Below are 25,015 nucleotides of genomic sequence, written 5' to 3'. Positions count from 1 at the left end.
GTAAGATACACAACATGCCTCCTCACTTTTTCATCTTTGTATATCTCTGTGACTTCTGCTTCTTCTGGATGCCCCTTGGTCACTTTGAGGTGGCCTAGACCCTTGGAAGCTGCATTGAGCTGGTGTATGACAGCAGGTAAGGTTTCTCCAGTCAAGGCAGTGGAGATTTTCCTTCTCTTAGCAAACAGGACCATTGTTTTCTCTCTGATAGTATCAGCCAAACAATGCACAGGCAGATCCTTGTGTTCTTTGATCCATGCATTCCAAGACTCAGCTAAATTATTGTTGATGTAGTCACATTTGATGTCACTGTTGAATTTGCTCTTGGCCCAGATAGGTTATGGTGCTCTTTCAACCAAGTAAGCACACCAGGGCTAGCTGCCACAACCTTGTCAAAGAAATACTTGAATTTATGAGGAGTATAGGCCCTAGCTGCAGGCCACATGTTTTTGGCATAGACATCTCCACTGTAATATTTCTTCATATTCTCCATCAAATGTCTGAAGCACTCTCTCTTCTCACACTGAGGCCACACTTGAGCCACTACTGCCTCAAGACCCTTGCAAGCATCAGTGCATACTGCTAACTTGTCCATATGTCCAATTGCTTTGCTAAGCTGCTCCATGAACCAGATCTAGTTTTTCTTGGTTTCTGAGTCAAACAAACCAAATGCTAAAGGATACATCCAGTTATGACTATCTAATGCTTGGGCTGAGGGCAAGTGGCCATTCCACATCCCATTAAGGGTTGTGGAGTCTATACTAATGTATGGTCTACATCCATGTCTAAAACCATCTATGGCTGCCTTGAAACAACAAAAAAATATGTTGAAATGAATCTTCCCATCAACTTCTTCAGTAGCTATCTCAACTATGGTACCAGGTGATCTCATCTCTACCTCTGCCTTAAATCTATACAACCAATCAAAGGAGTCATCCCACTTACCAAAAAGCTTATTGGCTGCTCTCTGTCTGTCATACACTACAGTTTGGTAGGGGATCTCAATCTTGTATTTGGTCTGCAGCTCCTCCTGCACTTCCTTTGGACCCATGCTTGGCTTCTTCTTGAGTAGTGGAATAGCCCTCTCTGCCACCCAAGCTTGTGAGGCCATCCTGCCAACCACTCTGCTTCCAGCCATAGTTCATGCTCCTGCGGTGACATTTCTACTTGCTCGTACTCACCATCAGCAACATACTTAGAAACCTTAACAACTAATCTAAACGTGTTGCCAGGATCAATCCTGACACAATAACGAACAGAAACACAAATAAAACTGTTAGACACTATCCTACTACACACCATCTTCCAATCCGGAATCAAAGCGAGGACGAAGTGCACTGAAGTTTAACTTACCAAATAGGGCAACCACTCCAATCCATTGCGTCTCCTTCAATCTCCACCGCAACAGAAGCCACTACATCAACGGCCTACGAAGCAAGGAAGGCAGACAATTTCACCATCACTAGTAGGAACCCTAACCTAACCTACAATCCCATCAAAACCAGTGTAATAAAACGAGCGGGATGGCGACAATGGCAGTCCACACGTACCTTCAATCCATCGAGAAAGCTGGGAGAGGAAGGAGGGAGAGGAAGGCGGTGGCGTCGTCGGATGGCGGCGGCGGCGGCGGAGGGCTACGGCGAGACCGGGAAGACGAAGAACGAGCGGGGAAATGGGCCGGGCGAGGCGACTGAGTGCGGCCCGCCTGGGTGGCTGGGTTAGCAGCAGAGGGCAGGGGCAGCCGCGGTCATTTGCCACCCCTTGCTGCCTCGGATCCGACGTGGACCCACGCGCTGTCGTGCCACGAGTGCAAATGTGGCATTTTTGTATCTCTTCTCTCGATTGCGTGCTATAATCGTATTGCCATCCGTTGAAGTGAGATCTCAGGAGGGGGCGTCCGCTCCAAAAACTTGCAGTTGCAGCGCTGCCTCGCAGTCGGACCGGGCCAACCAGGCTGGCAACAATGGGAGGTGTTAGCCCAGCAAAGGCCGAGGACCATCTACCGGTAAGAATTGATCCGTGAATACCACGGCCCACAGAGAGGAGAGAGAGGATCCCGGTTCTAGTAGCTGTCGCCAGGTTAGTTATGCAGCGCTAATTCAGCATAGTGTTTTTCTCTTTTAACAAATCAACGTAAGCATCAGCATAAGCCAAATCTCAGCGAAACAAACGTGGCTGTACGCGGGCCACGCGAGCATCACTCGTGTTGCCCTCGAAATCCTGGCCCCCCATATCAATAGGATTTACCCTTGCCAGTCTTGATGGTTGCATTCACATGTCACAGAGCTCAATTCTGTTCTCCAATGATTTGCATATAAATGCATGCATAGGCGTTGACGCGCCATTTTTCTAGTCTCACTCGAAAGCTACCGCTCCAACAGCCGAGAGGGACGGCACCGAGTGCCCAACGACGAATTGAAGCGATCTCTATAAGCGGTCAAGCTACGGCAAGGCAATTTAACCACCGCCTGGAGCCTTGGTCAGAGGAACTAGCTAGTCGCAACATCGACCGGCCCAGGGGAAGATCTTGCTGTGATTTCGCAGATTAGCTCCAAACACCAAGCAGAGGTTTCCCTACTGATTCTTCTCTTCATTAGTATTTTTCTGTACACTCCATAGTTCATTCGTGATCATATTTCTTGCTCTCAAATGTTAATCATGAATTATAAGATAATAAAACTAATTATGTTAATAATGAATTATGCATTTATTACGAAAAAAAGAAATGTTGGGTTAGTTACCTAGGGATGATTTCTCGATTGAATGCTGGCCATGTCTTAACATCTGCAGGTATTATATAACAATAAAGGGAATGGATTTCGTCCAACTAGACAGTCGGACTATGTTTGCACTATTACTATTACTGCTAATCTTTTATGGATCTAGCAACACCCATTGCTCAGCTAGTGTCCCTGAAAACAGCAAGGACATGGCTTCATTGGTTGATTTCAAGCAAGCCATCACCAAGGATCCAAGTGGAGTTCTGAACAGCTGGAACACCAGCATGCCCTTTTGCCAGTGGATGGGCGTCGCATGCAGCCGTAGGCACCCTGGTCGTGTCGCCGCACTACAACTCGGCGGCCAAAGTTTGACGGGCATACTAACCCCATCGCTTGGGAACTTGACGTTCCTCAGGGCACTCAACCTCTCCTCTAATTACTTTTCTGGCCATTTACCACATCTTCAACATCTCTACAGGCTGGAGGTCCTTGATCCGAGCAGCAACCTATTACAAGGGGTTATTCCAGATACCCTCACCAACTGTTCAAATCTTAGATCAATATACCTAGCCTACAACTTCCTAGAAGGTGAAATTCCCCTAAACGTTGGCCTCCTCCCAGAGTTATCAACTCTATATCTTTCTGAGAATAATCTGACCGGAACCATTCCACCAACTCTGAATAACACTAGGTTGAGAGTAATTGCCCTTGCAAATAATAAGCTTACAGGAGGCATTCCCCATGAGCTTGGATCTTTGGATTTGTGGATTTTATATCTCGGTGGAAATATGTTATCAGGTGGATTCCCATTCCCCCCTGTTTAACCTGTCCTACCTCGGAGGGCTTGACTTGGGTATGAACATGTTGGGCGGGGAGTTGCCATCCTACATTGGCGACGTCCTCCCTAATCTGCAAGTGCTTGTGCTGGGTGGTAACATGTTTGCAGATTAGGGAGGCAATTGCTAAATATGTCATCTAACAATTTTGTCGGTCAAGTCCCGACTTCTCTTGGTAAGCTTCCTGGGCTATATTACCTAAACCTTGAGGACAACAATCTTGAAGCATCTACTGCACAGGGATGGGAATTCTTAGCAGCCTTGGCGAACTGCAGTTTTCTCAATAAGCTCTCACTAGCTAAGAATCAGCTAAGCGGAGATATTCCTAGTTATATCGGCCATCTGTCCACTCAGATGGAAGAACTATATTTGGACGACAACTACGGAACTACCTAACAGGAACAGTGCCCCCAAGCATAGCGAACTTGACTGGCTTGACTAAGCTGAGGCTAAATAACAACTGTCTTCGAGGTACACTTGGATGAGTTCTCAGAGTGAAAACTATGATCTACAAGCAACTTCAGTAGATCAGCTTCAATGGCCCCATGTTAGGGCCTTTTTGTTTTATAATATTGTGATTATGGTTTCTGGACCGAAAAATATGAGCAAAATGTTTGCTTGTTTTCAGTCCCATCGATCCACGTAACTCGTGTTTTTCAATAAACAGTTTGCGGGGCTCTCCGTCGGGCGTCGGCGGCGTCCGCTCCGGGGCTCGCTCCAAAAAACTCCGACCGGGTGGAACGCGATTCATCGGGCCGGCCCAACTGGGCTGGTAAGAATAGGAAGCGTTAGCCCAAAAGAAAAGGCCCATCTAATGGTAAGAATTGATCGGTGGATGCCAAAGAGGAAGGAGATCCGACTTCTAGTCAGTACGTGTCGCCAAAGAAACGCCGGCAGTGACGAAGCTCCTGGCTCCGAGTCGGGTTCAGTGATGTGACGGCATGTTCTGACTTAGCACAGGCACGTTTGAACTTTTTGTCTCAGACTAAATCAGCGAAGAGTATTTTTTAGCCTAGTTTTTTAGCAAAACGAACAGTTATTTTACTTCATAGATTTTTACCACTCTCTCTATCCCAAATTATAGATCATTCCAACATTCTTGGAGAGTCAAAGCTTGTTAAGTTTAACCAAACTTGTATAATAAAATAATAACATTTTATGATAGCATGTAAGTATCATTTAGATTTTTTATTAATTATATTTTTATAGTATACCTATTTGATATCATAAATTTTCGTACTTCACTCTATAGTTTTGATCAAATTTGATGAAGCTTTGGCTCTCCAAGAAAATTAGAATAACTTATAATTTAGAATAAAGCAATACATACGAACAATTATGCAATGAATTTATTATATTTATTATTCTTAGTTTCCGCCTCCGGAGTGGAGAAAACGGAAACTTATCATGATGCAAAAGGGATTCGATGGATTACCATTATCGAATTGGGTCCACCTGCTAAAATGCCATTGTGCTGATTTCTTTGAAAATTTAATTACTTTTTTATTCCATCCATTTTTTTCATTCCCATTTACCCCTATATAGAACCTTATCTCTTTCATCCGTTTCCTAGGAGAGGTAACCACGCATGAAAAAGGAAAAAAAAAATCATTTTGCCTCCGTCAACTATTGTGAAAGTCAGTTTTTTCTCCCTCAACTCTAAAACTAGAAATAGTTCTTTTCTCATCTCTCAAAAGTTAAAACCAGTTACTTGATCTCTATGGTTGTTTTCCTCAGGTGTTTTTTTTCTTTTTTCTTTTATGTGTTATTTCGGCTGTATTTTTGAAAAATCATAGTCAATAAAAAAATTATAAAATAGAAAATCCAATTGTATTGGACTTCACATAAGTATCTCTAGACAGTGAACAAATGATATACTATGATTTAGCACAAAGTTTTTGTTCTAACTTTAGATCTATTATTTTCTATAATTAATTCATAGCTGTATTTTCTCTGGTCTAGTTGTGGTGAAGTTTTTATGGTGGATTAATCATTGTATGCTTGAGCAGTAGAAAAAATTTCATGCTCACATATATGATTGACTTATAGATTTATCGATGTTTATCTAGATAAAACTACAACTCGATCATACATGATCTAATGAGCATGAAATTTTTACTTCAGCTCAAGCAGGTAATGATTAGCCCAACATACAAATTTTATCATAATTGGACTAGAGCAACTTTAACTATGAATTAATTACAGAAAAACATAGATCTAAAGTTATAGTAAAAACTTTGTGCTAAAGCATAATATACGATATGTTCATTGTGTAGATCTATTCAGGTAGAGTCGAACACAATTGGATTTTTCATTTTATGATTTTTTGTGATTTACTAGATTTTTTAAAGATTTAGCCACAATAAACATAAAAGAAAAAAAAGAAAAAACCATAGAAGGAAATAGCCATGGAGGTCGAGTGACCGATTTTGAGAGACAAGGGAGGACCTATTTCTGATTTTAGAGTTGAGGAAGGAAAGACTGACTTTTGCGACAGATGAGGACGTGAAATGGGGCTTCTTCCTAAAAAACATATGCACGCATACCAAGACGCTACCGCCAGGAATATTCCTCGCCCAGCAGGCTTACTGTCGAACTTAAAAAAAGAAGATATAGAGGGTGTTTGGTTCTTTAGTCGCTCCTAAAATTCATGTCACATCGAATGTTTAGATACTAATAAAGAGCATTAAATATAGATTAATTACAAAACCAATTACATAGATGATGCTAAATTGCGAGACGATTTTTTAAGTCCTAATTAATCTATCATTAGCACATGTTACTATAGCACCAGCGTTGTCAAATCATTGGACTAATTAGGCTTAAAAGATTCGTCTCGCAAATTAGTCGCAAGTTGTGTAATTAGTTCATATTAGTCTATATTTAATACTCCATGCATGTGTCTAAACATTCGATGTGACAGAAAATTTAGGAGCGCCTGTAGAAACCAAATACCCCCATAGTTGGGCGACGGCGCCGCACTTTCAAGCATTGGGGGGCGGGCGGCGGGCGGCGAGGGTGTTTGGTTACGAGAGCTAAATTTTAGTCTCTGTCAAATTGGATGTTTTGGCACTCACCGAGAGTATTAAACATAGATTAATTATAAAACTAATTACATAGATTGAGTCTAATTTACGAGACAAATCTATTAAGTCTAATTATTCTATGATTTGATAATATGGTGCTACAGTAAACATGTGCTAATCATAAATTAATTATGCTTAATAGAATCATCTCGTTAATTAGTCTACTACTCCGCAATTAGTTTTATAATTAGCTCATATTTAGTCCTCCTAGTTAAACCACCAAACATCTAATATGACATGGACTAAACTTTAATAAGGTTTTGAGTTTGGGTTTAGGGGATAAAATAGGAATGAAACTTTGGTCCGAATAAAAATAATAATTAAATTGGAGAGAAATCAGCACAATAACATTTAGGCCTTGTTTAGTTTTTCGATGTCACATCGGGTGTTATACAGGGGTGTTGTATAGGGTGTTCGGATACTAATATAAAAAACAAGTTACAGAATCCGTCTGTAAATCGCGAGATGAATTTATTAAGCCTAATTAATCTGTTATTAGTACATGCATTATTGTAGCACTTTATTGTCAAATCATGGATTAATTAGGCTTAAAAGATTCGTCTAGTAAATTACTCATAAATGTGCAATTAGTTATTTTTTAGTCTATATTTAATACTTTATGTAGGTGTTGATGTGACATGGTGTAAAGTTTTTGAATAGGAACTAAATAAGACCTTAAGCAAGTATTGATAATGGTAATCTCACGGATCCATTTTGCAGGATGGTAAACAACCTAAATTTTATTTTATGATGGCAAAATTCAATTTTCTCTTCTGAGCGCGCAGACACCGAACTCGCTGTCCTGGACTCCTGGGCGAGCTCCTCGTTATCCTGTCCACCAGCAAGAATCAAATGTGCCTCCAGCCCGAATCGATTCAACCATTTCTACATTCGGTTGTATAGTCCCGTACTCCATTTCTCTTTCCGAACTTACCAGAATCACAGAGATCCCCAACAAACTCTCCCCCATCGTCCACCCCCCTCTCCCATTCCCATCGACGCAGCCCCACGTCCATGGCGACGCCGACGCGCTCGGGCGCCAGCGCTGCCTCCACCTGCATCCCGGACGAGCTCGTTGTTGCGCTTGACCGGGTATCCATTGGGAACCCCACCCGTCGCGTCACCCCCGACTTCATCAGCGACGGCGCCCTGGTGGCGTTTCGCAGCGTCTCCACTGGGAGCCGTAGCCGTAGGGGCACCCCGGCCTCCGGCAATGGCGCCGCCTCCGCCCGGATCCCCGACGACCTCCTCGCGCTCGGCCGCTTCTCTGCTACGAGCCGTACCGGTGGGGGCACCCCCTCGTCCGGCGACATCCCTGACGAGGTCGTCGTGGAGCTTGACCGCGCCTCCACGGGGAGCCGTAGCCGTAGGGGCACCCCGCCCTCCGGCGGCGGATGGCGCCTCCTCCGCCCGGATCCCCGACGACCTCCTCGCGCTCAGCCGCCTCTCCGCTACGAGCCGTACCGGTGGGGGCACCCCCTCGTCCGGCGACATCCCTGACGAGCTGGTCGTGGAGCTTGACCGCGCCTCCACTGGGAACCGTACCCGTGGGGCCACCCCCGTGTCCAGCACCCTCAACACCGCCGCAGTCGCCGCCTCGACGACTTATCGCGGACCTCCCCGACCATCTCCTGCAGGACATCTTGAGGCTGCTGCCTGATTGGTCTTCAATCTTCAGCGCGTCGTTCGTTTGCCATTCTTGGCGCAGGATTATCACTTCGCCTGCCAGCCGGAGCTTCCTGGATGATTTTTTGGGCTCCCATCCGCCACCCCTCATCGGGTTCTACTTCGAGCTCGGACCGCCACACCACCTGAGCTTCGCTCCCGTCGCACCTCTTGATCCCATCCTCTCAGGCATCCTCGAACTGGGGCGACTTCCTTCTCGACCATGTTCCGAGACTACAGGAGGGGGAGGGACCCAACCCTGCAGAGGTGGGAGGTCAAGGATAGCCAAGAGGGTTACCTGCTGTTGTCGTGGTCCGAGACTGGGGAGCTGGCCGTCTATGAGCCCTTGAAGCATGTCTGTTGCTCTTATTGAGACACCACAGTTCGTACATCATCATGCTCCTTATGACCTGCATTTGGCTGTTCCGATGGAAGATCCAGTCCGTGTTGTTTGTGTCTGTCATATGGATGGGTCGACAGTGGAGATCTCCGTGTGTGATGTTTCTGACATGCTCGGTTGGAGAAGAGTTGGAAGGGTCGAGACTGCAGTGCCCTGGAGCAGGATGGATACTCGTGCAGTTCAAGCGGGAGGAAAACTTTTCTGGCCTTATCTTGATCGGGATAAGATGTGCCAATTCGATGTGTTTACATGTGGTATCATCTGGGTTGATGTACCTCCACATTCTTTTGACTTCACAGTGGGATTTACTGAATGTCAGCAGATGCTTTTGGTATCAGTGCTTAGGTCCACCGTAAGTATCTGGGAGGAAAATGTCAACAATGATGATGGTGGGAACATCGGTTGGAATCTGAAGACATTTGTGCTCAGCTCGGTCTTTGCTAGTCTCTTCGGATCTCCATTGGAGACTCACTCCGATTTGGTGGTTATCTCAGCACACCATGACTTTGCTTACCTCTGTGCTCTGCAATATTTGGAATCACCTGATGCTCCTTGGGTCCTTTTCTCACTGTGCATGAGGACGGGAGAAATTCAAATGATTATCCAGTCAGATCTGTTTGCGGAGAGGGTCCACCCTATTCACTTCCTGGCCTGAATTTGATGTGTGTGCTGTGTTGCAACAATCAATTCGCTGTGTTTCTGTGTTTCAGATATGTGCACAGTATTGTCCTGATCAAGTTGTTTCGAGTTTCTACCCATCGTACAGCTTGATGACTGAGATTTGTAAATGTGTGGAGTACAGGGAATCAATTGTGGTCATCATTTACGATTTACGGCATGTCTCTTTTCTTCGTTAAACACTAGGTCATGGGTAACCATACTTTGCAAGTTTACTCCTGAAATCTGTAATACATGTTACCTTCGTTGAATATCATTGTTGTATGTGCAATATACTGTTCTCTTTGTTCCTCTCTGTTTCCTATTTCAGTTCTATTATACATTTATGCATTGTCCTGTTTCATGCTGCATGAACTACCAAATACGTTCTGTGATTTCGTTTCGAAGTATAAATTAATGATTCAGCTTCACCAATGCTTATCTTTTTCAAATTTATCAAATTCCATGGGTCCAAAGAATTAAGTACGTTATGAGCATCTTTGTGGATCCACAATACTGGTTGCATTGTAAATTTGCTTTGAAACTGATCGTACTAAAGTAGGCTATGAATAATTTTAGTATGATGTTGGAGTTACGGTAAAGGAACTCGTATTGCAGTTATGTCCTTTATGGAGTAAAGGAAATTGATTGGAAGATTGGATGAGAGAACACTTTCATATGACATGCTGCATATATCTTATCTTGGGCTGTTCAGATGTGCCAAGGATTTGTAATTGCATTATATCATAGGTATGGCTATGTTTAAGCAAATTCCATCACACTCAGTATTGAAAATACTACCTTTGAAGGACTAGAGAAAATTCCTTTGCAGTTCCTTTTTCTTTTGTGGAGGTATGATAAATGTCATGCATAATATATGGTTGCAGACCCATGATTTATGCACTTGTATTATTCCCCTTTTTGACCTAAGTTGTCATCATAATCGGCGCAGTACTCCAGCTGTTCCCTGACACTCTCCAGTCTACGCTTTGCTGTGATTATTTTAGATCTAAGCGGCATAGCGATTGGGGAGGAGAGGACATGAAGAACTTATGCTGGGACTTGTGTGGAATCGGGCATTGCTCGATCTTTTTTTATTATTGAACTTATGCTGGGACTTGTGTGGAATCGGGCATTGGTCGATCTTTTTATTATTATTATTATTATTGTTGGCCTGATCGGTTATCAAGACATGGGAATTATGAACAGTTGGATGCTTGAGAGATTAGATCTTTGAACTGAGCTAGTCACTCTTACGCTTACCATTTGATATGATTTTCATGATACTATCAATTTTTTTTAAAAAAAAAAGTATAGCAGGAATTCTGCCTATGATATAATAATATTTTTCCTCAAACTTTCGGGCATTTAAGAAATGCCTTGAACGGAACTACAGAAGGGTGCTGCACTTGGATGAACTGAAAACTATACAGTTCTGGTGTTTGAATTCATACAGTGATTTGTGCGCCCCTTAGCATCTTCCATATTGGCAGAAAAATATGAGCATTCAGAATTTCAGATTTAGGCTCCCATGTTACACAGGTAAGGACAGTAGGCTCAACTTATTCCATTTACTTAACACGTGGAGTACCACTTTACGTTCGGTTCGCTGAAAAGCCATGGCTGAGAGTAGCGGATTCCATACCATCGAGTGACGCGCCTGTGCATGTCTGGTGGGTTTCGAGATTCATTCATAGAATGTAGGATCACTGGCATCTGTGTGTATCTGATATTTGTTTCATCTCTGCTCCTACTCCGTAGCATCTTTCATACCGTAGAGCGACGAGCCTGTATGTCTGGTGGGCCTTTTCAGTCTAAATTATAAATCAAGTTAAACCCACTTCATCTAGTTTATATGACCGATTGCTCCTCTGTTGACCGGCATGCTGATCCTGGTCAAAGACGATCCTCCGCATCCATTGACGATCCGACAGCTGGGCTCGCTTCTTCTTCTTCTTCTAGTATTCGGCCTCGCGGGCACTCGGTGGCGGCGCACCGTCGGGAACCACCGTTTCTCACTTTCCAGCCCGGGTCAAGATCGTCCTCTGCGGCTGGGAAGGGAAACAGAGGCGCTGACCTGTGGGCCCGGAAACAGAGGCGCCGACTCGAAGGATGGAAAATTTTCCCCGAATGAAGGGAGGGCGGAGGCGGCTTCTGCCAACCAGGCGCGCGGCTTCGCACGGCCGAGCTTTTGCTGCAGCTATTGGGCTGCCTACGACTGGAGATCATGGGCCACGGTCCTTTCCGAGAAACAACAGGAGGCGCAAGCCCAAGAACTCAGGGTCGCGGCCCGAAAAGCTAGACTGAACAGAAGCTGAAATAAAAAAAAACATTTTTTTAAAAAAAAACAAAAAGTTACAGAAACTCATTAAAATGCTTTCCTAACGCAAAGATAAATCAAACAATCTATTCTAAGAAACGAAAATAAAGCATTTCAAGCATCTATCTAACATATGGTTCTCTTGTTTCATGACTTGTTTGATTCCCTTCTCTAAACTTTAGAGCTCTAAAAACTTTAGAGCACTATAGCTCAGTTTTGACTTTTGAGATCTAAAACTCTAATATAATGTGAGCTAAAGTTTACAGCTAAATTTATACCACCTATTTGGAGATTTTAGCTCTGAAGTTTAGAGGAGGGGATCCAAATAGGCCCTTAATCTACCACACTTTGTCCTGAATTATAGATCGTTTTAGCTTTTTTAATACTTAACTTTTGTTACACACCTAGATATACAATATGTCTAGATACATAATAAAAGTTACATATCTAGAAAGCCAAACTAACGAATAATTTAGAATGGAGGAAGTATAAAATAATTATTCTCTTCAACAAAAGGTTACAATATTTAGCTAATTGTTGATATAAACTTTTAAAACTTAGAAAAACGTTTCTTTTATCTGTGTTTCCCAATCACATCCCAACAAAATCTAAATTTTTTGGAGTGTTGAAAGCTCTAGTTTGGTTGTGGTGAATTGATGAAACGCTAAGTGCTAACCTAGTTTATCAAAGTAATTATGAGATAGGTAGCACATTCCAAGTGGTGAAGCAAATGAAGACCATGACATGATGATGGTGATGCCATGGTGATGATCAAGTGCTTGGACTTAAAAAGAAGAAAGAGAAAAATAAAAGGCTCAAGGCAAAGGTATAAATGGTAGGAGCCATTCTGTTTTGGTAATTGAGACACTTAGTGAGTGTAATCACATTTAGGATCGATAGCCGTACTATTAAGAGGGGTGAAACTCGTATCGAAATGCGGTTATCAAAGTGCCACTAGATGCTCTAACTCATTGCATATGCATTTAGGATCTAGTGAAGTGCTAACACCCTTGAAAACATTTATGAAAATATGCTAACACATGTGCACAAGGTGATACACTTGGTAGTTGGCATATTTGAGTAAGGGTTAGGAACTTCACCGGCGGAGTGTCCGTCCGTAGAGTGCGGACAGTCCGACGGTGCCACCGACGACCTATACAGAAGAGACGGAGGTCACTGTAAGTGACCGGACGCTGGTCTCTGTAGGACCGGCACGTCCGGTCAGAGGAAACAGCGAAGACGCTGGCATCGGTCTCTGACCGGACGCTGGCGTCGCTTAGTGACTGGACGCTAGAGGGTTGCGTCCGGTCCTGCTGACGTGGTAGCGCACAGGGGAGTCGCCGTATGACCGGACGCTGGGTGTGTCCGATCGATCATGACCGGACGCGTCCGGTCGTGGTTTCTCGTTTCTGAATGCTTACTGGAAACGACCGGACGCTGAGATCCAGCGTCTGATCACTTTGTAGCAGTGCGTCCGATCATCACTTGACCGTTGGGATCGGGACGTTCAATATTTAAAGAAAGGAGACATGCGGTGTGCATTGCACGATCGGACGCTGGGGTCCAGCGTCCGGTCAATCTGACCGGTGCGTCCTAGTCGACCCGTGTTCAGTGTAGTGAGGAGCCCAACGGCTCTATTTCATGGAGGCTTCTATTTAAACCCCTATGACTAGGCTCAATCTCACTCTCTTGGCCATTTGCATTGACATAGCAACCTTGTGAGCTTAGCCAAAGCCCTTCCACTCATCTCCATCATTGATTCATCATCTTTGTGAGATTGGGAGAGAATCCAAGTGCATTTCTTGAGTGTTTGCATCTAGAGGCACTTGGTGTTCGTGTTTTGCTGCGGGATTCGCTTGTTACTCTTGGTGTTTGCCGCCACCTAGATGGCTTGGAGCAGCGAGGATCATCGAGCAGAGGTTGGTGATTGTCTCTAGCTCCGATCGTGGTGATTGTGAGGGGTTCTTGACCTTTCCCTAGTGGAGAGCCAAAAGGTACTCTAGTGGATTGCTCGTGGCTTGTGTGATCCTCATCTTGTGTTGGTTGTGTGGCACCCTATTGAGGGTTTGACGTGTGATACCAATTAGCGCGTGAACCTCCAAGTGAGTGAATCGCCACAACGAGGAGTAGCTTGCCGGCAAGCAAGTGAACCTCGGTAAAAAAATCATTGTGTTTATCATTTGATTCCGAGGTGATTGGTCTTCATTGATATTGATTCTTGTGATTGATTGATTCACTCCTCGATACAGAGGTATAACTATCTTGCTCTCTCTTTATATTACCGCAAACTAGTTGTCTAGCTCTTTAGTGTAGATAGTTATGAGAGCTTGTTAGTTTGGTTAGTGTGGCTCTTTAGTTAGCTTTTGAGATCACACTAACTTAGTGTAGTGACATAGCTATTGTGTGGATAGAAACTATATAAACTAGAATTATGATAGGTGGCTTGCATTTTTAGTAGGCTAGCGCAACACTTGCTTCGCCTCATAATTGTCTAACCGGTTTGCTAAGTGTTGTTGTAGAATTTTTTATTAGGCTATTCACCCCTCCCCCTCTAGCCATTAGGACCTTACAAGTGTGAACGAACGAATTACAACCGTACTCCTACTGTACATTATTGCTTCGGGAGACCCTGAGAGCATCTCCAAGAGTATCATATTTTTTACTCCTAAAAACAAGTAGTTTTGCAACTTCTAAAAAGATATTGGAAGAAAAAGAGAAGGTCGTCTCAAGAGTTTCTAATAATCCACTTCTAAAATATAAAAGACAATTTTACATCAGGAATCCTATAATATTTCTAAATTATCGTAACCACTTTTATATATTCTTTGTCTCTCGTACATTTACATTAGGAATCCTTTTCTACTCCTTATTCTTTCTCACATCCTTCCACTTTTAGATTGACCGACCGATACGCACGGAAAGCAGTATCTGCGTGACGGAGGAGCCGCGCAAAGTTACGCGGAACGGGGGTGGATTTTTCAAGTGTGTAAATTTTAGGAGGAAGTATTAGGAGTTATTGGAGAGGGATTTCTTTCTTATCTTTCTCAAAATCAAGGATTAGGAAAGGATTTAGGAAACTCTTGGATCTCATAATCCTTGTTTTTTAGCAAGATGAGAAAAAACCCCTCTCCAATAACTCCTAGTCTACCCTCCTAATCTTCTAAAACTTAGGAAAAGTCAACATGTTCCGTGTAAAGTTACGCGCTTCCGAGTCTGCGCATATCTTCTCTCTCGCGCGTGTTTATCGGCCAATCTAGAGGTGGAAGGTCGTGGAAAGAATAAAGAGTAGGAAATGGTTCCTGATACAAATGTACAAGAGAGAAAAAATATATAAAAGTGGTTAGGATAATTTAGAAATAGTATATGATCTTTATGTAAAATTATCTTCTATATTTTAGGAGTGGATTATTACAAACTCTTGAAGATGGCCTTCTTTATGCCTCCCGGTACTTTTTTAAGAGTTGTAAAACTTCATGTTTTTAGGAAGAAAATATTGAGTACTCTTGGAGATGCTCTTACGCCCTATTTGGATGCTAAGAATTTGAAGAACCAGATTTTTTTTCCATTTCTATATCACGGAGTAATAAAAATAGGAGAAATTGGATTCTCATTTTCTATATGGATTCACATTACATGATGGTTGCCGACTATAGCGCAACGGTCGGTAAGGGACAGAAGAGGAAAGATGGAAGACCTCATAGCTCGAGGAGAGCAACATGGGCCGTTTGGAAGGTCGAAACGTTTCAGATTCTATCTAGAAATACTTAGAATCACTTCCAAACGGTAAAAAGAGCAAAACGGTTTCTGTCCATAAACAATTGAAACGTTTCTCTGTTTTTTTACCTACACATGGGAAATGGCCGGAGTGGTTTTGCATGATTCTGTTTCTGACTTCTCCTGTATACTAGCAATCGTATATTTTTTAGGCAATTCATTTTTAGTGCAAGAAGCTTAAAGGGATTGTATTTAAGTTGGTCTTTGCCCACAAAAAGTTCTTATTTTTTTTTTGAAAAAACAGTTTTTCGTTAATCAAATTCCCAACCTACTAGCCAAACGATTCTATGAAATGATTTTAGTTCACCGTTATAAACGTTTCCCTGCAAGAATCTAGATCCAAAATGTTTTTATGAAAATCTATATCTCTACCAAGACTTGACAAGGGTCGATAGCGTTGGAGTGGGCTCCACTTCCAGAAAAATGACATAGTACAAAGATGAATATAGGCTAAGAGAGACTAGCTCACACCTAGATTCAGGATGGAATCTCCTATTTCAGTATCTAGAGGGTGGCAAGCCAAACATGATTGTGGAATCAATTCCAGTTCTATGGTTTCTGCTCCAAATGAATGATGCAAACGGGACCTAAGAGAAATCTTACTACAGCAGGACAAAACAAATGATATCACTTGCAAATGATCGAGATATGAAAATTACTCAAGAGACTCACTACTGGATGCAATTCGATAGTGCATGCAAAGGCTTAATCTTATTCATCAATTTGGAAAAGCGTGTCAATTCTTGGCGTAATCTTTGATCCACCAGAATATTCTACACAACGAATTTGGAATTAGACAGTGACCACAAGTAGTAAAAAGGTGCTCCACTAGACCACTACACAATGAGCTTCCTGGCGTCTTCGGTGACCCCTCCCAGGCCGATTGCGGTGAAGAAATTAATGGCAAAGCGCGTGTTCTTGGCGCAGTCTCTGGGGAAGAGGGCGTCTCGCACCGCGGTGTCCTCGCCGTTCATCTTGTTGCTAAGCGCCCGTATCCCGAGCTGCTCCGCGAGGTCCTGGAACAGCATCTTGATGAAGATGCGTGACGACGACGTGGTGTCGTCCTCCGTGACCCATGACGCGCCCAAGAATGGCGTGCCACGGAAGCGCGTCGGCCGCCAGCAGGTGCGCGTAGAGCCTGGCGGAGGCGCGCAGCTCGTCGGTCGCCATGCGGTGCGCTGCCGAGTATTGCCCGGCGAAGCAGGCCTCGAAGCCGGCCTGGTACGCGCGGTCGATGGCGCACAGCCGCTGGGCGAGGCGGCCGTAGTAGCTCGTGTACGACTTCTCCTTCTTGCAGCACTCGACGAGCATGGTGCAGAGCTCCAGCTCCTGGCCGGGTCGCACGACGGACAGGAGCTTGTGCCCGGCTTCCTCGGACCCGACGCTCGACATGAGTGTGAGGTATATGGTCCGCCGGAGGTTGATTAGATCGGTGTCGGTGTCATCGCGGATGGTCAGCTCGGTTTCGGCGGACTCGTCACCTGATGCTTCGTCGTCGTCGTCGCTGCACTGATCCTGATCCTGATCCTGATCCAGATTTTCGTCTCCGGCTGATCCGAGTATGGTTCTCTTGAGGTCCTCGTACGCTGCCTCGTCTTGCGCGAAGGAAGGGCTGGGCTCAAACACGTCAAGATGGACCTCCGGATCGAGCTCATCACCATGCTCGAGCGACGAGGAGAGCTCCACCTGATGAGTCACCTGGTCGTCTGCCTCGATGAGATCCAGCTCTGCCCGGACGGGAGGGTGACCCCGGAACCGCGCTTTCCGGATGGCAAAGAGATCCTCGATCATGAACTGGACGCGTTTGTCGATGTCGCCGTCGTGTAGGATGCCGCGCAGGTTGTCGAACACGGCGTCGAGCCCTCGCGGGCACGACTCGCCGAGCGCGGCGCCGCACTCCCTGGCGAAGCCCACGGCGACCTCCACGGTGCCGTCCGTCGGCCGGTCGAGAAGCAGCGCGAGGAGCTCGAGCGCCAGCAGGTCGTGCGCCACGCCCTGGTTCACCAGGTGCGCCACGAACGCGGCCGCGGCCGCCAGCTGGTGCCTGTTGCCGCTGGCGTGGGCGCGCCTGACGCGGAGCACGAGGCGGACGAGGAGCAGCCGGCCGACGCAGGGGAGCCTGGCGTTCACGACCGCCGCGAGCGCGGCGAAGACGTCCGTGAAGTCCGGGCAGGCCGCCTGGGACCTGAGGAGGGCGCGGCAGAGGAGGCCGCGCCCGCGCACGAGGTTCTCGGCAAGCAGCTCCGGCGCCACGTGCCGGACGTTGGCAGCGGTGGCCTTGTTGACGAGGCCGGTGATGCTCTTCCTCAGCGCATTCCAGCTGCGGCGCTGGTATTCGGCGCTGCCAAACTCGCCGGCGTCGTCGTCTTCAGCGATGGCCCGGTACGGAGGGACGTAGATGCCGCCGCGGCGCTTGCTTGACGGGCGCGCGATCTGTTCCTCGTCGCCCGTGCTCGGACGCTTGCGGCTCGCGTCGCCTCTGCGCTCCATGTGCCGCTCCTCCTGTTGGTGTTTACCAAGATGAGATTGCTACGACTTGCTCCAAGCCTCCATCCGATATATATAGGAATAGGAAGGGAAATCTGCCGTGTTTGTGAGAGGGGTGTCCTACTCGGTCACGGTGCAGAGTCCGACCCGGCCCTGGGGCAGGGCGAGCGGGGCGGCCGCTCGAGGCCCTCCATGGTTCCACGCCAAAGGACCCCACCAGGTATGTATGTATGTATGTATGTATGTATGGCTTTTGGTTTAGATTTGTCGCTAGTGTAGATAGGTTGCACATACAGTACATTGGCGGGAGAGAGGAAGACATGCTGGGTGGCAGATGATATGATTATGTCAAGTTTCTTGGTGGAATAGGTTTCCGAGACATTGAGCTATTCAATCTTGCTTTGCTTGCGAAGCAGGCTTGACGGATCCTTGTGGCATCTCTGAGCGTCCAGATTTTAAAGACAGTTTATCTTTCACAAGGTGATTTTTTGGAGGACAATCTTGGATCCGCCCCCTCTAAAATCTGGTGATCAATTTTGGATGGCAGGGAAGTGCTTCAACTCGGCCTGATGAGGAGAATATGGACTGGCTACCGACTGATAGTATGTGACGGCTAGTACCCAACGCTCGCCCACACCCACCAAAGCTTGTGAGCGAGCTAATTAACAGCACACCGGTGGCTTAGGATCGAATAAAGCTTCAGGAATTGTTCACACAAGGTGATATTGATGTGATTCTTAATATCCCTCTATGTCATCGGAGTCAACCGGATTTCCGGGCATGTCATCATGACAAGACGGGAGTTTTTGTAGTGAGATTCGCATGTAGAATGCTTATTATGCGGTGTGCTTTGTCGGAGAATGCAGCAAGGTCTAATAGGACCGAGGAAGAGAAGGAGTGGTCATCCTTGTGGCAGGTCATGGTGCCTTCAAAGGTACAAATTTTTTATTTGGCGGCTCGCAAAGCACTCATTGCCATTGGCATATGTTCTTCACCGTAGAAATATGGTTGATCATGGCCAATGTGCTTTATGTGGAGCCCCTGATTCTTGGAAACATTCCTTGCTTGAATGTAATATGGCGAGATGTGTATGGGCATTGGAGAGTGAGGAAATCGTCGAACACCTTAGCGAGATGCAGGAGAAAAACTCAAGAGGTTGGTTGGTGAACCTGTTTGAAACAATGCCTCATGCCGATCTTATTCGGGTGTTGGTAACTATGTGGGAAATTTGGTATGCAAGAAGGAAGGTGAAGGCCTCGAAAATAAAGGTCTGCGCATCGAGAAGGTCCTAGAGATGAAGACTTGCACGCCAAGCGAAGCTGATGAACCATGTTACAGACACATGAGAAGGAGCTAAAGCCCAAAGATGAAGATGTCCAAAAGATTGAGGCACTTGGAGCCAGAATCGAAGCCTCAAAACGAAATTGGAACATGTATAGGTTAGAGTCGTGCGCGTGCTCTTTTCTCCATGTCCTTTTTCCCACAGGGTTTTTGGGATGGAGTTTTTAGTGAGCCGTGCACGTGCAAGTTGTGAAGGGCGATCCTTGCAATCAAGGTTTGAGTTGTATTGTGCCTCTTCTTATATGAGCATCTACTAATTAAGTCATATAGTACCGGCTATAACCTAGTAGCTAAGGGGGCTACTATTGGGGGAGCCCATATTCATGTGGGCCAACTCCCCCTTAACAGGCCCAATAGGGGTTGGTGTAGTGTCTTATGAATTCCATCCCCATCAAGAGGCCGATTGTAAAATGTCACTACCAGTATATAATGCCAAGAGTATGATGGCAAGGAACTCTCCCCTCTCACTCATTTGCAAATCCTAATCACCAACTCTCCTCTCTCTTCCCGCTTAACATGTTCGGAACGCAAGTTTCCAACAAATATTAACGTGTTTCAACTATGTTAGATTCAGTTAATAATTGTTTAGTTCCTCGTGTAATCAAGAAATTTGTCTCAAGAGAAATTAAATGTTTGACAACTTTATGCATTGAGGAGCAACTTTTTCAATCTAATATGCATAATAAATTAGTTTATAAAAATGCTTTTGTATATATTTCATGTATTTATTGGTAACATTATTATATAAATATGAGTATTATTGATATGGTACTTATAATAAGGGTCTCGATTTTAGAGTGTAGCTCTAGGTCTTAGAAAACTCAGGACCGGTACTGGGTGCAGTGCCCGGCCGCGCCGGTGTCGGACTAGAACGTTATACAGGAATTCGTTTGCGATTACTCCTAGTCTCCTAAGTCTTTTCATCTCAATCAAGTAGGTAAGAGTATGTTGCTAGTCATACATATAGCAAGATCCATGCTAACATATTCAATGAGCAAATTTAACTCGATTGCATATATTTTCATGTTTGGAAAAAGTACATGTCTGGGGTATTTATAGTGGGGGACTCTTCGATTCTTTATACAATTCTCTTTTTACCCTCAACTTTGCTTTATTAGATTCATCACAAACTTATGTTACAGTCAATGACAACTTGGCCAGATCAATCCATTTCATTATATATAAACCAAACAAAATGATAATGAGTAAGAAGATGTGTAATAACAATCCATCGTTCATTCTGTTGGTTTATGCATATCATTATGCACATTAGCATGTCAAAAATCCTGATTGCAAAAGGTTATGTTAAGTACAAGTAAACTTGACACTTTTGTTGATTGCTGGATGGTCCAGCTATGGGCATTAGATGGTTCGGCCTTGCCATGTCAGTAGAGTCAGCAAAGCTAGCTAGTCAGTCAAAGTCATGACTGTTGGATGATTTGATATGAAACAAACTCTACGTATAATGACACCTCAGTCCATGCAAATAGAAAGTTGTGCACCCCAAACCAACCAAGCTACAAATGTCAACACAAACTTACTTTCCATGGACCCACAACCACCCCTCACTCTCCCGCCTCTCTCATACCACATGACCTCTCTATTCACAAGAACCAAAATAGAGCAAGGAAGGAGGAGGAGAGGGAGGAATAAGCCGAGAAGGACCACAAGTTGTTGCTGCAAGGAGTGCCAAGGCCTTCCCCATTGTTAGGATTGGAGATTGGAGGAGCTTTCATCCTCAAGCTTACTAGGGAAGAAGAGGAAGGAGGAAGGATGAAAGGTCCTAATTGGTTAGAGGGAGGTGAATAGCCTAATTTAAAAACTACAAACCACTAAACAAACTTGTTAGATAAATAATTGGCTATAAAGCTTTTTGCACCAACTCTAACAAGTGTTGCAAGCCTCCTATCCAACAATGCTAGTTGCTATAATCTCTAATCCAAACAAATGCTAAGTCACTAAGAGCTCAACTAGATGAGTAGCTAAACTAACAAATGTAACACAAGCTTTCACAACTAATTACACTAAAGAGCTTATTGCAACTAGTGTGCGGAAATGTAAATAAGGAAGAGAGTTATACCGCCACGTAGAGGGGATGAACCAATCAATCAATCAATATGAATACCAGAAGAATATCAATGGCAAGAGACAAGTCAATTTTCTCCTGAGGTTCACGTGCTTGCCGGCACGCTAGTCCCTGTTGTGTCGACCAACACTTGGTGGTTTGGTGGCTAAGAGGTGTTGCATGAACCTCGTCCACACGTTGGACACCGCAAGAACCGACCCACAAGTGAGGTAACTCAATGACACGAGAAATTTACTAGACCTACCTTGCGGCTCTTCGCCGGAGAAAGTGCAAAACCCCTCACAAGATCACTGGAGCTGGCCATGAACAATCACCAACACATGCCGGACCTCCACCGCTGCTCCAAGCTGTCTAGGTGGCAGCAACCACCAAAAGAAACAAGAAATCTATAGCCACACCGATCCCCAAGTGCCACTAGATGCAAACACTCAAGCAAATGCACTTTGAATCACTCAATCTCACTTTGAATTAGCAATCAACCAAGACAGATGAGTGGGAGAGAGTATGCTCAGCTCACAAGGATGTTAGCAATGTCAAAATTTCAAGAGAGTTGCCTTGGAGCAGACCCACAACTATTTATAAGAGTCCCCAAATAAATAGAGCCATTATACCCCTTCACTAGGTTCTCTACGTGATGACCGGACGTCCGGTCGCTGGATCTCTGCCACGTGTCCCCATTCAAACTACAGCCGCTAGATCTCAACGGTAACTACAACTTCACCCGTGCAGTCAAGTTGTGACTAGACGCATTCAAGGAATTGACCAGACTCTGAGTCCTGGCGTCCGATCGACTCTAGTAAGGCACCAGAGAGGTTTTTCATCAACCGGACGTGTCTGGTCCTTGCTGACCAGATGCACCCCAGCATTCGGTGTTCTCTGGGTGTCTACAGGTCATATGGACTGGACACTGAACAGTAACCGACCAGCGTCCGATCACTATGAATTCAGCGTCTGGTCACTGAAACTCAGTGACCTTCACCTCTATCACTTCACTAACTTCTCCACCCTTGCTCTAATGTGCTAACCACCATGTGTATCACCTTGTGCATGTATGTTAGCATGTTTTCACAAACATTTCCAAGGGTGTTAGCAATTCACTAGGTTCCTAAATGCATATGCTCATATGAATTCACCTAGTGGCACTTGATAACCATTTTATCCGAGAATTTTCTCTCTTTATAGTACGGCTATCTATCCTAAACACACTCACACCATCTATGGTGTCTTGAGTGCCAAAACAAAAACCTATTTGATACCTTTGCCTTGATCAACCTTGTTTTTGTTTTTCTCTTTCTTCTTTTCAAGTTGGAGCCTTTTATCTTCACTTTTGGTCACCTCCATCACCATGACCAACATCTAGCTCCACCACTTGACATGGGACTTATCATTTCATGTCTACACACTTAGCACAATGATTAGTCCCTAGATTTCATCAATTATCCAAAACCAAACTAGGGCTTTCAATCTCCCCCTTTTGGTAATTAATGACAACCTATTTACAAAGATTTTCAATAAAATTCTTTTGGATTCATGTTGCTTGCCCAAGCATTTTACCATGTGTAAAGGATATGAACAAGTTTCATAAACCCGATTTTGGTAATAATTGCTCCCCCTACATATGTGCTAAGAGTTTGGATTTGAAAGCTTGCACATATGATTAGATAGGAAATTTAGGAGTCAATTTCTACCAAATGATGCTAAGGTGTAAAGAGTGGACCTTTGAATCATGATACCAATCGGAGTTGCCATTTGAACACCATCCTTAGCACCATGATTTTTTTGAAGGCAAAAACTATGGGGGATATCCCCATAGCACTTCATTTTATAAATTTTATAAAGTTGCAAAGGAGGGGATTTGCTAGATACCACTTGAAAACAAAAGCAAACTAGATACCTCATGAGATCAACATTAGAAGCAAGGTTCTAGTATCACTTATAAAAGTATTTCAAGTATCTAGCTAACCTATACATGCTAGTTTTCATTTCATCATTCAAACATATAACTAGCATACACCACACAAGCATGTATCAGACAGAAAGGACTTATGCCATGCAAGCAAACATATGTAATGCACATTAGAATGCAACATACAAGTTTATGAGCTTGCTCCCTCTACTTGTGTGCTCAAAATTTTAATTGATGATCCATTTCCTTTATCATTCTTTTACTCTATCTTTGTCAACTTCTCCCCCTAGCATACTATCTTTGTGAATTTCTCTCCCCCTTTGTCATGAATGACCACAAAAGGTGAGCTCAAATTGGATTGGGAATAACTATGTGTAGTGAGGATCATTTTCCCAAATTGGTTCAATCTAGATTACTTGCAAAAGATATTTAACTTGGTTTGATCCAAGGGCAAGCTTCTTCACGCCTCCAATTGAGGGTTATCATGCACCATGTTGAGTTAAACACTTATAGCTCATTTCCTAGATCAAACACTAGATTCACAAGCCCACAAACATGTCATATGCTACCACTAGATCATTTCAAGCATACAAGCAATAGTGGTGCCATATAATCATCAAATTCATTTGATTTTCATGAATGATCTTATTTAACATGAGGGATGACTAAATGCACTAAGAAAGTCCTTAGCAAAGGATGAATGGCATGTCAATCAATTTTACCTTGCTTTTGCTCGAAGGAGAGGCAAGTCATATAATTAGGGTGCATCAACACATATTTGAGAAGTCAAGTATATTCAATTCATTCCTTAGCTTGCAAAACCTCTTCTCATCAAGTGGCTTGGTGAAGATATCGGCAAGTTGATCATCGATGCCCACACTCTCAATGTATATGTTCCCTTTTTGTTGGTGATCTCTTATGAAGAGATGACGAACATCAATATGATTTGTTATTGAATGTTGAACCGGATTGTTGGTGAGCTTCACGGCACTCTCATTGTCACATAGCAATGGCACTTGTTTGAACTTGATTCTAAAATCACTCAAAGCCGCCTTCATCTAAAGTAATTGAGCACAACAACTACCGGCCGAAATATACTCCGCTTCGGTGGTTGAAAGTGCTACACTATTTTGCTTCTTTGATGACCAAGACACAAGTGATCTTCTCAATTGTTGACATGTGCTCAATGTGCTCTTTCTTTCAACTTTGCATCCTGCATAATCTGAATCTGAATATCCAATAAGCTCAAACCTTGCACCTTTGGGATACCACAAAACAACATTTTGTGTATGCTTTAAGTACCTCAATATTCCCTTTGTTGCCTTCAAGGGACTTTCCCTTGGCGAGGCTTGAAATCTAGCACACATGCATACACTAAACATCACATCCAACCTTGATGCGGTCACATAGAGTAGGCTTCCTATCATAGATCGATACATCTTTTGATCCACCATATTACCACTAGCATCACTATCCAAGCTTCCATTTGTCCCCATTGGTATACTGATAGCTTTGCTTTCATCCATGCCAAACTTTTTGAGCATGTCTTTGATGTACTTGTCTTGACTCACAAATGTGCCATTCTTCATTTACTTGATTTGAAGACCAAGGAAGTAAATAAGTTCACCAATCATTGACATCTCAAACTCACTTGCCATCATCTTTTCAAACTCCTCATAAAAATCTTGGTTGGTTGAGCCAAATATGATATCATTAATATAGATTTGTAACACAAAC

The 25,015-nt window shown here is 44.1% G+C and overlaps 1 protein-coding gene and 1 pseudogene across 1 annotated transcript; one reads left to right on the top strand and one right to left on the bottom strand.

Annotated features, from left to right (window-relative positions):
* The first annotated feature begins 1,532 nt into the window (after window positions 1-1,532).
* LOC136503117 (LRR receptor-like serine/threonine-protein kinase EFR) lies at window positions 1,533-3,671 on the top strand. The gene is made up of 3 exons (XM_066498297.1): window positions 1,533-1,639; window positions 2,887-3,418; window positions 3,519-3,671. Exons 1-3 carry the CDS (start codon window positions 1,533-1,535, stop codon window positions 3,669-3,671), a joined length of 792 nt encoding a protein of 263 aa, XP_066354394.1.
* Window positions 3,672-16,294: 12,623 nt separating this feature from the next.
* On the bottom strand, window positions 16,295-17,948 carry LOC136503116 (pre-mRNA-splicing factor cwc22-like; annotated as a pseudogene).
* Between the last annotated feature and the right edge of the window lie 7,067 nt (window positions 17,949-25,015).

This window comes from Miscanthus floridulus, chromosome 14 (assembly GCF_019320115.1).
Source record: "Miscanthus floridulus cultivar M001 chromosome 14, ASM1932011v1, whole genome shotgun sequence".
Lineage (NCBI taxonomy): Eukaryota > Viridiplantae > Streptophyta > Magnoliopsida > Poales > Poaceae > Miscanthus > Miscanthus floridulus.
Note: the sequence above shows the minus strand (reverse complement) of the source record. Positions and strands in the feature narration are given on the sequence as shown.